General features: G+C 38.7%; 1 protein-coding gene across 1 annotated transcript in view; it reads left to right on the top strand.

The window, feature by feature from the left end:
* Positions 1 to 15,178, top strand: part of LOC126237499 (E3 ubiquitin-protein ligase UBR5) — a 370,559-nt gene that overhangs the window by 39,536 nt on the left and 315,845 nt on the right. Inside the window, exon 6 of the mRNA XM_049947657.1 lies at positions 1,306 to 1,505. Coding sequence (XP_049803614.1) covers positions 1,306 to 1,505 — 200 coding nt within the window. The remainder of the gene's footprint in view (positions 1 to 1,305; positions 1,506 to 15,178) is intronic.

Genomic DNA, 15,178 nt, shown 5'->3' with positions numbered 1-15,178 from the left:
TATGAACAGCATAGTGAATGCATTATCATAGCAAAGATGACACAAAGACGACAACAACCACAATAGTATAAATCCATATGCCTTCTGGCACACCAGGCCATGAATTTGCTGAAACAGTGTAGGAGGAGATAAAAGAAATTATTCAGATAGCTAAGGAAGACGAAAATTTAATTGTGCTAGAAGATTGTAATTAGATAGTAAGGAAAGGAAGAGAGGAAAATGAACAGGGAAAGAAATTAACTTGGTAGAATTGTGCACAGATCATAATTTAATCAGTTAATGGAGCTGTTCAAACAAATTTCGGGCTTGTTTGAACAGTCAATTCGCCGGGAAAATTTTAAAATTCACAGTTAATGGAGCTAACTGCTCCCACTCATAGGTTTGAGGAACTATCCAAACCAGCAAAATCAACATTTCGAAGCTGTGCTTTCTGTGTGCTACTGCAGATGAACTAACACATTAACTAACTGCTTTGAAAACCTTATAAGTACAGCTGTTTGCTGTTGCTGAACTTTCTGCAGTGTTTGCTGCTGCTGCTGCTGCTTATGCTGAAGGAGTTTCACTAAGACTCCATACAGAACTACTACACATGAGGGATTCGAAACTCCTCATTGCCTGCTGTTCTGGAGAAGGAACAGCGTTAGTTAGAATAACAAGACACAACCTGCACAGTGTGGGACACACTCTCAGTGATGGAATCAAATACCTAAATCAGTCTTTGGGATAGGCTGTGGTTTTATTGTAGGAAAATGTAACATGCTGTAGCACTGCAAGCAGTGCTCACAAGATGAACCCAAAGCATAAATACTAGACATATCACAGTTCGTAGTATTCTTTCCATTTTCTAATCTTCTGCATCTATCTTTACCCTTCACTTTACCCTTACCTTCTGTCATCTTTGAACTGAAACTGTCCTACAGATGTGCTGTCTCGACCATCTCTTCACTTTAACACCTTATCCTTTACTTTAGGTTCCCTTCCCTCTCATACACCTTTCTGATTGACCTGCCATTGCTTCCCTTCCCATCCAAGTTCTACACTTCTTTCCCGAAAAAGAAACCTGTGGTATTTAAATCCAGGAGTCCTTACTCCTGCCAAAGGTCATACTGGACAACCATTTGTCTCTGTGAATTTAACTACTTTGTGTACAGGATATTCCTTTTGATTTCTCTTTTGATTCCCTAACCCATAGGGAATTGAACATGTCTTTAGGAAAGTTATAAAGTTTGACCAGTGTTTCGTATTTTAAAATGCCATATTTGTAATGCATATTGCTTTCTAAATGTGTGTGTTCCATTTTTTCAGAGAGTAAAAAGAAAGAGTTTGCTGCACAGAGTCCACTGTGGATGTCGGATGAGCTTGAATTCTGGCCAGAACGAGGCAGTGAACCACTACCACAATTTATAATGATAGCGGCATTGTACAGTGAGTTAGTTGCTGTTAGTTCCTCTGGACAATTGTACCAATGGAAATGGAATGAGACAGAACCGTACCGACATTTTGAAGTAAGTGTGTTTTTTCCTTTTGTAGCCTTTGATTTGAATTTTGCTCCCTGAAAAAGTACAAAGCCCTTGCCAGTATAATGGTTAGAGTAATATTTCAAGGTGGTGGTGTTCCTCCCATTGGTGGAGATTATGTACAGGAAACATTTTTAGCACATTCTTTGAAAATTAACAAATATTAGTACGTTACAATGAATGAAACTAAATTTTCGGAGATATATCCCAGGAAGCTAGAGAAAGAAAATTTGGATAGAAGGCTATCTGACATGTTACAGGCTGCAAAGTGGTGATACCTAGCTCTATTACTCTCCACAGAATGAGGGAGACACATGAAACTGAGTCAGATGATGACTCAGTACATCAATGGAAAAATAATGCTTAAGAGTTATTTCCCTCTTCCCACCTTCTTTTGTGAATGGAGAATCAAGAATAATGAAATAGTTAAGAATGAACAGGGTCTGGTATTGTTTTAAAGAAAAAAGGTTTGTGTTGTAGCAACTGGCTGAAGTGTTTGGTAGTGAGGGGTAAAAGCAAAGATTTGAAATTGCCATATTATTTGAGTGACGTGTTGACTGTCCAGTGTTGTATTATTTGTCCAATTTGTATACATGCGTAGCAATTGAGAAATCTCTAATGTACTAAAATGTTGCTCACGTGTGGAACCTAAGTTTTGCACCTCACAAGATAAAAAGAAACACAGCCCATCAGGCGAGTAAATCTCGAGAGCTGAGGGGCCATGTGTGAGTCGATTAAAGCTGTGCTCATGCTCAGTTTCAAAGTGACATAAAGACACATACAATATAATTTGGAGTACGAACTGTGGATTAACTCCAAAACCATAAGTGGCTTCATCCAGATCAAACTGTTACTACACTTCAGCCACAATACAATTTCGTGTCTAGCACGACTAAATTATTTGTCACAGTCATCAGGAGTATTCACTGGTAGCCGTATACTTGTCATGAATGTGTGTCTGTAAACATGCTAGTGCTATCTTCAAAGAAATGAGTTGAGTGACAACAGTGGGGGTCGTTTACCATACTTATAACTTTTTCGGACATGAATCGAAAGCGAGATTGCTCTTGTCAACTTTTCAGGCATACTTATAACTTTTTCGGACATGAATCGAAAGCAAGACTGCTCTTGTCAACTTTTCAGGTGTACAAAATTAGACTGCAGGAATGTTCGCTAGGTAAGAGAATTGTTGAAATGTCAGAAAATATGGCAAGAAACCTGCAGGTCTAATATTACTGGACGATTACAGCAAAAGGAAAATTCTTTAGACAAAACTTGCGAGATGTATTTGCTGGCCAGCACTTATCTTCAGGGTGTGATACATACTGTTCTACCTTTTAGAGCAGATAATTCCTTCCCTGGCGAAGGTATGGTGTTGGATTCGGGAAGGATAAAAAGTAGGGGCTTGGTCACTTGGATCCCAGTATGAGAGAAAGAGTTATCTGTAGTGAGGACGAGGGGTATCAGGGCCTGACTAAACATTGTGTAAATGACTGGCAAATTGAAACTAACTTTGTAGATTTTTTAGTTGGGAAATTTTCGTGATACAGTTTTTTACCAACTTGGTTTGTGCAGTTCTTTACATGTGGCTAACATGGCATGGGTTCAATATCCGGCCACTTGTTTGCCAAAGGAAAAGTTGTATGTAATTCGCTGTGTAACTCGAATTGACAGTATACAGCAAATACGCTCATATGGAACATTTGGTGATGATCATTGATGTGAAAAACACAGTTGTAATAAATACGAGATGTCCTCTATCTTGATCACTTTTGATCACCTTTTATATCCATATGTGAGTACACCTCTGATGTGAACCATAGTGAAAGCTTTTATCACCTCGATATCTGTATGGATGCCTGTTAACAAACCTGCAACATTCTAGACTGTGCACTTAGCGAGATTTACACTTCATATTTATCAGTTGTCTATTATGTTCATAAATGTTGGTTTCCATATAACAAACAGTTTCACTTGATCTCTCTTAGAGATACTCTGTTTTTGATTTGAAATAGTTGTCTTGCTTACTACTAGGAGCCTTGTCTTATGTGCATCTAACTTCTGTTTTTAGAGACACTGCTAGTGCAGCCCAGAATCCAGGACATGTCCTAATCTGAGTCTACAACTAGCAATGTCATCCAACTGCCGATTCACACTCCGTCTGCATACATGTCTGCAGGTGCAATAAATTGCCACAAATTTTGTGCATTTACATGACACAGGTTTCATTTACTGCTGGACTGCAATCTGTTGGTCTAGGAAAGAAGATATTTTACTTCAGGAGACTTAATTCATGATGTGGAAATTCTCTTGGGATCCGTTTATAGAAAGATCTAAAAGATCAAGACAATGGCTCCTTAAGTGGCAGTGGTTTTCATATTTTAATTTATTTGAAGAGTTCCTTTGCAAGCCACCTTATATTTAATAGGGGAGGGTTGTTTCAGTATTGCCCCCTCCCCCCCCCCAATCTCCCCTGGTTCTGTTCCATTTCCAGAAGGCGTATCGGAAGAATCATTGTGAATAAATCTCCTTATTAGCTATTAGCTCCAGTTGCCCAACTCTTCCCAGGATCTGCATGGTGAACCTAGAGAATGACAAAATTACTTGTGAGCAAATATGGAAACGTACAAATATTTATCTGTTGATGCTCATACAAATACTGAGGTTCATAACCCCTCTTTACAAAATACTTGTATGGCGGGAGAAAACACACTGTGTGACGAATTGACAGCTGCATTACTGTATCTTGGTAGCAGGATGAAGGATTCAAGATTTAGATTTTTTGACTGCAGTGTCAGGCAAGCATTAAGGTAGGACCTACACTTTCAACTGCGTAGTTCTGAAAAAAGTCAAGTACCTTTTTTATGTAATATATCAATTATGGCATGTTACAGATAACATTTTTTGTGAATATAATAGAGGGAAACATTCCACGTGGGGAAAAATATATCTAAAAACAAAGATGATGTGACTTACCAAATGAAAGCGCTGGCAGGTCGATAGACACACAAACATACACACAAAATTCTAGCTTTCGCAACCAACGGTTGTTTCGTCAGGAAAGAGGGGAGGAAAGGGAAAGACGAAAGGATGTGGGTTTTAAGGGAGAGGGTAAGGAGTCATTCCAATCCTGGGAGTGGAAAGACTTACCTTAGGGGGAAAAAAGGACGGGTATACACTCGCGTGCACACACACACACACACACACACACACACACACACAGACACAAGCAGACGGGATTGGAATGACTCCTTATCCTCTCCCTTAAAACCCACATCCTTTAGTCTTTCCCTTTCCTCCCCTCTTTCCTGCTTGTGTCTGTATATGTGTTGATGGATATGTGTGTGTGTGCGCGAGTGTATACCCGTCCTTTTTTTCCCCCTAAGTCTTTCCACTCCCAGGATTGGAATGACTCCTTACCCTCTCCCTTAAAACCCACATCCTTACGTCTTTCCCTTTCCTCCCCTCTTTCCTGACGAAGCAACCGTTGGTTGCGAAAGCTAGAATTTTGTGTGTATGTTTGTGTTTGTTTGTGTGTGTATCGACCTGCCAGTGCTTTTTTTGGTAAGTCACATCATCTTAGTTTTTAGATATATAACACTTTTTTATGTTTTGACATGTTTTAAATTCCAAGTATTCTAATAAATTATAAGAGTGGCCAATGAGGTACATTCTGTTTTTTAATGTCTGGAGATTTTTTTATTCCCAGCGTGAGCTCTACCAGCTACCTGTTTTAGTTTTGGAGAAAATTTAATAGCCAAGATTGCGTTCAGTACTATTTTTATTCCTGATTACCAGTCTTAACAGGTAAGACTGTCATCTTCTTATCTTTAAAGAACACGTTGTTTAACGTCTTATTCCCTTATGGCCATATCACACATACGATATTGACATTCTTGCATAACTAGGGATGTCCACACAAATCCACTGATGCTTGATAGATGTTGAATTGCATAACAGTGTACATATTTGCACTTGTTTACATTTACGTATGATTGAACTGGAGCAGTACCCCTGGATAAAGAAACACGTGAAAACAATCCAACATTTCTGCTTTTGCTATCCTAACATCAGTTTAAGTTCCTGCATCATCCACGAGTGTTTGGACATTTACTTTGGTGCCAACAACATCCTTTACCTGTCACCATAATTTCTGTGAGAGTTGAGAGAGATCTTTCGATAAGATCTTGTATGCATACATCAAAAGTAACTAAGCTGGTCACTACCAATTTTTGCCATAAACAGCTCCTCATTGGTGCAATGGTGACCAGTTTGACACTCATTATATCTCCATTCTTTCCATCTCCTTTGTTCACACTATGTAAAACCTTATTTTTTGTGTAGAAATTGCCACGCATAATCCGTATCACTTCATGCAGGGGGTTACCTTCTTCACCAAAGTTGTTTCTTACTAACTTCTTTGTTGCAGTGTTTATTTCTATTGTCTTTGTTGCAGTTATTTCTTATCACTTTCATTGTTGCAGATATTTCTTACACTTTGTTGTGGATTCTTGTGTTCCTTTGTCGTGGTTGTTCGTTGCAGGTGTCTGTATTGTAGTTGTTCTGTGCTAATTTGTTTACTGAAGAGGCTTCTAAGAATCTGAGACCATCCAGTGAGTTCTGTGTTTTGTGAGGAGTTTGCCAGTCGACACAGTTGCAGTGTGTTTTGTGAAAAGGACTGTTTGAAATGTTTCGTGAATGGGTCCACAGGAGAGTGAAGTGTGCTGACTGTTTACATATCCATAAGATAGTGATGTATATAAGACAAACAGAAAAACAGACTTTCTTCAGGTTGGGAATAAATGTTCTCATTTGAAGACTCTGTTTCAAAGTGAAGATGTTTCCAGTGATGACGTTTTGTGTTCTAAATGTTTTGACAGAATAACAACAATGATAGTATCTGAACAAGACGAAGCCTTCTGTGGTGCAGATGAAGATCAATAGAGGAAGAATTAAATACCCTGAATGTGTCAACTACAGAGGTGGATGTTAGTCCTGTTAAGAAACCGTGGTAGAGTCATAAGCTCTATGTATCAAGAAAGTGCAGAGAAATTACTAAAGCTATGGATGAATACACTACAGCAAAACTAACCACACTCTTGAAAGTAGAAATTCCATCTTCAGAAGAAAATGAACCTCCAGAAGAAAATGGACCAAAGCACTCTTGTACCTCTTGCCAGGAATTTTTCACAAATGTCAATTCAGATGTTGAATATGTGCATTCTGCAGTAAAAAGGTGCAAGTTTTTAACTATTATTCCAGAGACATTTGCAAAGAAAACAATTTTGAACCATGTTCCATCAGTATCAAAGTACATGGTAGACAAATTAATAAATATGAGATCTGTAAAAGGAGTCTTTGGAAGACCAGATCCCTATTATGGTCATCCTGTAGAAGCAGCTCAAGTTCAAATAGTGCAGTCATTTTATCTGAAAGGTAAATAGGACTGTTCTCGCCAGAGTGCCAACAAAAAAGACACTATAACTGTAACAGAAGAAGGTCTAAAAGTCGTGAAAGTGAAGAGGTACATGACTCTCAGTATTAAAGAAATTTCTGCTATTTATAAGAGCAAACTATACAACTTCACATATTGGAAGATCAAAAATTTATGCTCTGCAATCTAAGGGGGTAGTTCCACACCCATCTAGAGTTCTCTGTTTATGAGTGTACTGCGTGAATTTTGAACTTTGTGTGGTAACTTTGAAGAACTTACAGGCGCACGTGACGTATGACACCTTGGTTGGGTGTGTGAAGTCGTTAGTAGTCTGTGTCATAAAGCGAGAGACTTGTTTGCTTCAAGAATGTGGTGACTGTCCAGGAAAGGGAGGTCTGTCTGTAGACACTTGGCCTGGGAGACGTAGCAGATAACTCTGCAGAAATTGCATATGCGACATGGGAGGAAAATAAACTAATTAAGAAAACTGTTGCCTTTGACAGTTTCATTGATTAACTTGGTAAATGGTTAGTGAAAGCAGTGACACACCAGCATCTGAAGAAATTAGAACAACACATGGCAGAAGTGAAAGGGTGTGTAGAAGAACTACGTTTAGTGCTTTACTGTGATTTTGCTGAGAACTGGTCTGTAATTCTCCCACAAGAAGTACAAGGGTATTATTGGAGTAAATGACCAGGTTTCAATTTTTACAGGAGTGACATATTTTCAAAACAAGACCACAAGTGTTGCAGTTATAAGTGATGACACGGGACATTACTCAGCACCTGCTTTGCTAGCAATTCCCAAAATTCTTCAACTGCAAACAGAGGCAGAGAAAATCATCATGATTTCTGAAGGTGCTCCCAGTCATTTTATAAATCGTTACCAGCTGTTTGAACTGAGTAAGTCGTTTGTGCCAACTGACTGGGTTTACAGTGCTGCTGGTCACGGGAAGGGGCCTTGTGATGGTGTAGGCGGCCTGCTGAAGCACCATGCTACAAAGCATAATTTTTCCAGATCAAATACAGCTGCGATTAAGAACGCTGAGGATTTTACAAGAGTCGTGAAATCGTACACATCCACAGCCCTCATTGTTTTGTCCAAAGAAGAAATCGAATAATTCCGTGAGCAGAAAAAAAAAGAATGGTCCAAACAAACTACTCCTGCGAAAGGAATTCAGAAGACACATTTTTGGACCCAAAGTGATGAGCGAACTCATATTGCACACACTTTAAAGAGCAAGAAAGAAGAAATTTCATTTGTTTGGCCAACAACTCGGAACTTTGGACCAGCTGCTGGATATGGGTATCCAGCTGAAGGACACCAACAACGCCATCAGAGCTCACTTCCTGTTCACAATGTTTTGGAGATTGTAAGTGCTCCAGTTACTATTGGTTCAACAGGAAGGCATCATTCTATATCAAAGGAAGATACTGAAGCAGTGGAACACATTTTTAGTTCATTGACTTGATGATTTCAGTACAAAACAGAGTCCACAGAAGTTGTATAAATTGAAACCTTTTAAGTCTTTGGACCTTTCACATACATTTTGGAACCATTTAAAAAGCTTGAAAAATGAATCTCTTATTCATCTTTCAAAACTGAAATTATGTTAAATAAGGCTAGGTTTTGATTCTAATGATATGTGATAATGTGGTAATAAAACAGGTTTTATGTATGGCAAAAATTAACTTGTTTATAAAACCTGTTCAGCCTAAAGGTGGAAGCTCTCCTTTTAAGGGAATGTAGAACTACATGGCACTAGTCAACAGAAAAAATCAAAATTTTATGGATTGGCATTTTTAGGGAAAAAATTTCCATAAATTATAAAAAAGTTCAAAACGCTATAGTAAAAGAATTTTGACAGGTATGTCCAAATGGAGGATTTATTTGTAATAATAAAGCAATTATCTTTCAAATAAAACCAACAAAATATTCAGAACTGTTCCAGAGATACAGCATTTTAAAATCTTTTCCAAAATTCACATCTTCAAAATGGTATGTGCAGTGTTATCTTTGGAGGGCTGTAGCTCAGATCAGAATTGTTTTTGGAGGAAAAAAATACTTGTTTCTTACTTAGTCCTTCATTTCAACAAATGCTAAATTCAGTAACATTAGAGACTAAAGGTAAGGTTTTTTCCTAGCTAGCCTCAATTGATATGGACTATGCCACTATTACCTTTATTTTGGGTCATGTTCTCTGAGCACAGTAATCTTTCTTTCTTTTTTTTCTAATTTCCTTTTTTACAAATAAATTAAATTATTGGTTTTCAATGAGGTTCCCACATTACAGATGCCAGTCTTCACCTTATTCTTCAGCTGTTAGCAACAATAGGTTCAGTAGCTGGTATCTTGGGAGGCTTTGTTGCTATCTATGTGCCTTTCCATCCTGGACCTTGGGTTTTGGTCCTCACAGCCAGTAATAACTTTCTTCCATCATGATTGCGTTCTTGGGGAGATCATGTGTGCTGTGGTATCCCATTGACTTTAGATTTTTTTTTTTATTTGACAGCCTTAACATGGAGAACTGACACTGTTTATATCTGCTCCTGACACAGAACAGACAGTGCTGAGGATAGCAGTTTTAGTTTGTCTCGGGTGTCTTTATTTTTGCTGTTCACCCATACTGAGAGGCACACCTCGATCTGCCACAGGTGTCAATGTTCTTGGTTCGGTAGTAGCAATGTAAAGTAACCATTATTTTATATTAAAATTAACAATGTAAAGTAAAGGTAGATGGCTACTTAGCCTAAAGATGACATGTTAAGTTGCAGACAGGCACAACTAAGACACTAACACATCAGCTTTCGGCCACTGCCTTTGACAGAAAAAGAATTGCACACACATTCAGTCACACAAGCAAGCACAACTCAGGCACACATGACATCCATCTCCAGTAACTTGGACTAGAATGCAGCTGTCATGTAGAACGTAAGCAGCAATCTGGAGGGGCTGCGGAAAGGAAAGGGACAACGGTATGCTGTCTGGCGGAGTGTGCAGGGACTAGACTGCTGACAGCTGAAGCGTAAATAGGTTGTGAGGTGAGGTGGGTTGAGGAGAAATACTCTGCGCATCCACCTTTTGCATGCTCCCCCAAAATCCACAAACCCAACAGTCCTGGATGCCCCATTGTGGCTGGTTATTGTGTTCCTGCTGAAAGAATGCTGGTCCCATTGACCAAAACCTCTAACCAGTTGCCCCTGATCTAGCCTCTCTCGTCATAGATACTGACCACCTCCTTCATACTGACCACTTCCTTCATACTGACTCTCCACCATTCCCACCCCTGTACCTCCTGGATCCCTACTACTCACTGTTGATGTCAGCTCCCGATACGTCAACATCCCTGTGTCCACCTACCACCTCATTCCTCATACAATTTACTAACTTTATCCTAACTCACAACTGTTTCTCCTTTGAAGGGAAAGTATACCAAGAAATCTGCAGTACAGCTATGGACTGCCACATGCCACCCTCCTATGCCAATCTGTTTGTGGGCCATGTAGAAGAGCCCTTCCAAGCTTCCCAAAACGCCAAACCCTTAGTCTATTTCAGGTCTATTGATGATATCTTCATGTTACAACCTCAGCACCTTCCCTCCCATCTGGTTCATCTGGTTCTCCTCAACCCAGTGTGCTATCTTCCTGGATGTTGACCATCCTCCTCTGTGATGACTCCATCCACACTTCTGCCCACATTAAACTCACTATCTGTCAACAGTATGTGTACTTCGACAGCTGTCATCCCTTCCACACAAGAAAGTCCCTCCCTTACAGCCTGACCATCCGGGGCAGTGGATCCGCAGTGACAAGAACACCCATGCCCAGTATGCTAAATGTCTCACCAAGACCTCCACAGACAGGCACTATACCCCAGACCTAGACTGCAAACAGATCTCTTGTGCTGTTTCTCATCACACCCCAGATCCTCCCACCACATCCCAGAACCATCCCACAAAGGAATGCCCCCTTCATCACCCAGTACCATCCCGGACTGTAACAATTGAACCATATCCTTTGCCAGGGCTTTTATTACCTATCATCATGCCATGAAATTATTGACATCCTACCCCTCAGAAAGTGGTGTTCCATTCGCCACAAGACCTGCCCAATCCAACCACTTAGCACTTGCTATTCCAGTCCTGTCACTGGCTTATCCTACCCCAACAGAGCCTGGGCCAACTGTGAAAGCAGCCATGTCATATACTAGTTCTCCTGCAATCATTGCACAGCTTTTTTTGTTGGTATGGCTACCAACAAGTTATCCCAGTTTACCAATGTCTCTTCTTTTCTTGTTTCTTGATCCCGGCTTCTTGAAATCTCTTGTGAAGAGTCACGATAAAAGTTTGGTAGTGGCGTAGGACAATCTGTTGTGGGTGAATTCGTTTCAACTAATAATCTGCCCAGTTAATGTGAAATAATGATGTGTGATAGAAGTGTTCAGATAAACCTTATTACACTCCCACAAGATTGTAATAATTCCACCTGGTACAGTTTATCCTAGAATTGGAAGCTGATTGCTCTGTTTTAATGAAGTGATTCCCATTCAGTTGTATTGGCATTTATTACTGGTCGTGAGGTGAACTGCTGCTTGGTAGTGTTCATGAATACTCAAAATCTACTTGCAGTTAATGTTCATTTATCAATAAGAATAGTGTTTGTCAGTGAAAGGCAATACCAATGAAGTTACACAACAGTTGGTAATTTAACTTTTGAAACCACTGGTTTATTAGCATTTCTGGGAAAGAACACTCTTATATTCTCATTTGATCATCAATTTCCGTGTAACTGTTTGTATGTGTAATGGGACTTATTACGTCGCAAATTGTTCTGATGAATGAAATTATTTGCATTACCGTATTGCTAAGCAACGTGATCAGCAAGGTGATATGTGTCCTAATTAAAACAGGACCTTGATATTTTGAATACATTTTCGGTTGTTTTTATCAAAAATCAGTATTTGTCTTGAAAAGTAATTTCAAGCTTTGCGCATTAAATCCAAGCATGTTTGCAATTATTATACGCAACTTAGTGGAAACCTCAATCACGCGCTAGCATGTAACGTGTTTCAAATTGAGCATGCGGGTTTCAATTTTCCCTGATGGGCTAGACGTCTTTTCGTAATAACTTGATGTCTATCTCACGTAAAGTCTAAATGAAACTGGATTTGTCTCTATTTCGACTCAAAATCACTAAATGAAATTCACCGCACAGGTCAGCGAACTGTACAAGCGTACTTATAGCACAAAGTGGTATAGCACAAAGTGGTAACTCGCCTAAGAGTAAAAGCTGCACATAAATTCACACTTTTTAAATGCATACAAAAATCAAAACACCTTTATATTAAACAGATAAAGTATAGCATGCAATTACTAACCAAACATTTCCTATTCTAAATAAACTTCAAGAACTTGTATTTCATAATCAATAAAATTTTATCCTGTGAAAGAAACTAATAGTCTGCTAAAACGGATTCAGATTACTGTCAACTCGTGTCTGGACGATGATGTCACGAATTGATGCTTGCTTGGAATAAATGAAATACCTGTACTGAAAAATACTATCAGTTGAGTAATTTACGGACTTTTATGATAAATTTGGTACCCCTTGCATTGCTACACCAGAATGAATGCCCACTGCCGAACCATGATCAAGAACAAAATAGATCACCCTGTGGCACAACATGCAGCTGAACATAATATGCTTGATTTCCATGGCTGCTTCACTAGCTGAGCCATCTGGTTCTTCCCCTCCACCACCAACTTTTCTGAACTGTGCAGTTTTAGAGCTATCCTAAAAACACATTCTCTACTCCCAAAATTATCTGGGGCTCAACCTGTAGTAACACACTGTCCCCACACCCTCCACCCATTGGTTTCCACCCCTTCTAACCTGTCACCTCCCCCCGTTCTTGTCTCCCATCCTCTTTGTGTACTGCTCTCTGCCAATGCATCTGACCGTCTTTCCTCACCCCTCTCCTTTTTCGCTCCCTCTTCCCCCTCCTCACCTCTCTGCTCCACAGCTTCTTCACACTGCACCTATCAGCACTATAGTCCCTTCACACTCCACCAGACAAATGTCCCTCCCCCCCCCCCCCCCCCCCCCCACGCAACTGTTATCCCTTCTTCTTCCCTGGCCCCTCCAGATTGCTGCTTCCATTCTACGTGACATCTGCATTCTGATCAGAGCTGCCAGAGATTGTGGTTGTGTGTGTGCGATACCCTTGCTTGTGTCACCGAATGTGTCAATTATGTCTGCAGATATAAAAAGCTAAACTTCACTCCTTTCAGCATCTGTTTTTTTTTTTTTTTGATCGATTTTGCTTCAGATTATCCATACTCAAATTGCTCAGGATATTTCGCGTAAGAGAACACAAAAAGTTTAAAAAGCTGGGCTAATTCTGTTTCTTTTAAGAAAATATTACTGGAGATATTATGTCTCAAAGTTGACAAAAACTCAAGGGGTAACTGTTGACATCTGCACTATGGGGTCAAACAAATCACTGTATCTGTGCAAGTATTAAATTGTTCGAAGTAAAAGTTTACCAATATTCATTGGGAACATGTGTGAATGTTCACACAAGATTTCAGTAAATTCCATGATGGTCATGTGGGAACTTTTTCCGAAATAAGATCAATTGCCATGAATGGCCCAGTATTTAAATTTGGATTTATCAGCAATTTCATAGCAGAATTTTTTACTTTTACTGACATAATTATGTTTTTAGTGGTCTGAAAATAAATTTCAAGATATTTTAGCTTTCATATTGTAAATATATTTGTTTCATTATCACAGATTTTAGAAATAATTTTGAGTGACACAAACGTCTGCTGTCATTGTACAAATGAATCAGTATTTTTTGGAAGACTGTCTTCATGAAGACCTGTTATTACAATGGGAACAGAAACTTCACTCTTCTCAAATATCGCCGTGAATCGAGCACTCTAGATTGCCTATGTTAGCAACACCTATAATTTTTTAGTTTTAGCACACAATATGTCAAAAATATTCTTTTTTTAAAATATGAATGTTTATTTGTTGATGAATGCATGAATACTTCATGTTAAATCTTAAAAATATCAAAATTTGAAATGATTTCTGTAACCACATAAATTACTTGTAAAACATTGCTATACTGATGGTCATGTGGGAACTTTTTCCGAAATAAGATCAATTGCCATGAATGGCCCAGTATTTAAATTTGGATTTATCAGCAATTTCATAGCAGAATTTTTTACTTTTACTGACATAATTATGTTTTTAGTGGTCTGAAAATAAATTTCAAGATATTTTAGCTTTCATATTGTAAATATATTTGTTTCATTATCACAGATTTTAGAAATGTTATCCTGATTTTAGTGTACTTTATGGCCTGTGCTTAGTGTGTTGAAGAATAATAGGATGTGAAACCTGTTAATCTGGTTGAGACTCGGATGTTGTAAGCTATTATTCTTAATTAATAGTCTAATTCTATTTGTAACTAACAGTGCTGAGGCCACCGTGAAAGATATCCATATCGTCGGCCAAGATATGTGGTTTGAGTGACAGTATCACATTACTTTGTGTACAATATTATGATGATGATCTTATCACTTAACGGTTGCCAAAAATCTTCGTGTAAGTACTTTTGAAAGACAGCTACACAATTTTTTCTCAACATTACTCAACAAATGTAGAAAGTTGCAGTAAATGTTCTTGGTGCATTAATTCCATGTAAAAGTCTGAGATTTTTAAAACATTCACCATTAACTTAATTATGAAAGCCATTTAATATCAAAGAAGTAACTGAATCACACACATGTAAGTGATAAACTGGTACCCACTGCAACCAGATATTACATTGTTGTTGAAAGATCAGCTATATCTGTTTTTTCATCACTGTTTATTATTATATGGAATGTAGTCCTGTGCAGCTCTCATTATTATGTGCCCACTACCATGAATAACTGAGTGCTTAGCCTTTATCTCTACTAGAGTTTTCTAATTTCCACAGCCTATTTCATAAATGAGTCTCAGTAGTTTGAAGTATGGTCCAGAACCTGTGTCAACTCATGCTAGACCATTTACTTATTTTTAAGGCTGTATTCAATGACACATTGTGCATAAAAATATAGAATAATCTTTTGTTGTCGATGTTCAGTACAGTGCTAAGAGACAGTTCAAATAGACTGTTCCACTACTGCCGCATTAACGTGGAATGTTGTAAACATCTGCAAGAGAAGTCTATG

The sequence above is a fragment of the Schistocerca nitens genome, chromosome 2 (genome assembly GCF_023898315.1).
Source record: "Schistocerca nitens isolate TAMUIC-IGC-003100 chromosome 2, iqSchNite1.1, whole genome shotgun sequence".
NCBI lineage: Eukaryota > Metazoa > Arthropoda > Insecta > Orthoptera > Acrididae > Schistocerca > Schistocerca nitens.
Note: the sequence above shows the minus strand (reverse complement) of the source record. Positions and strands in the feature narration are given on the sequence as shown.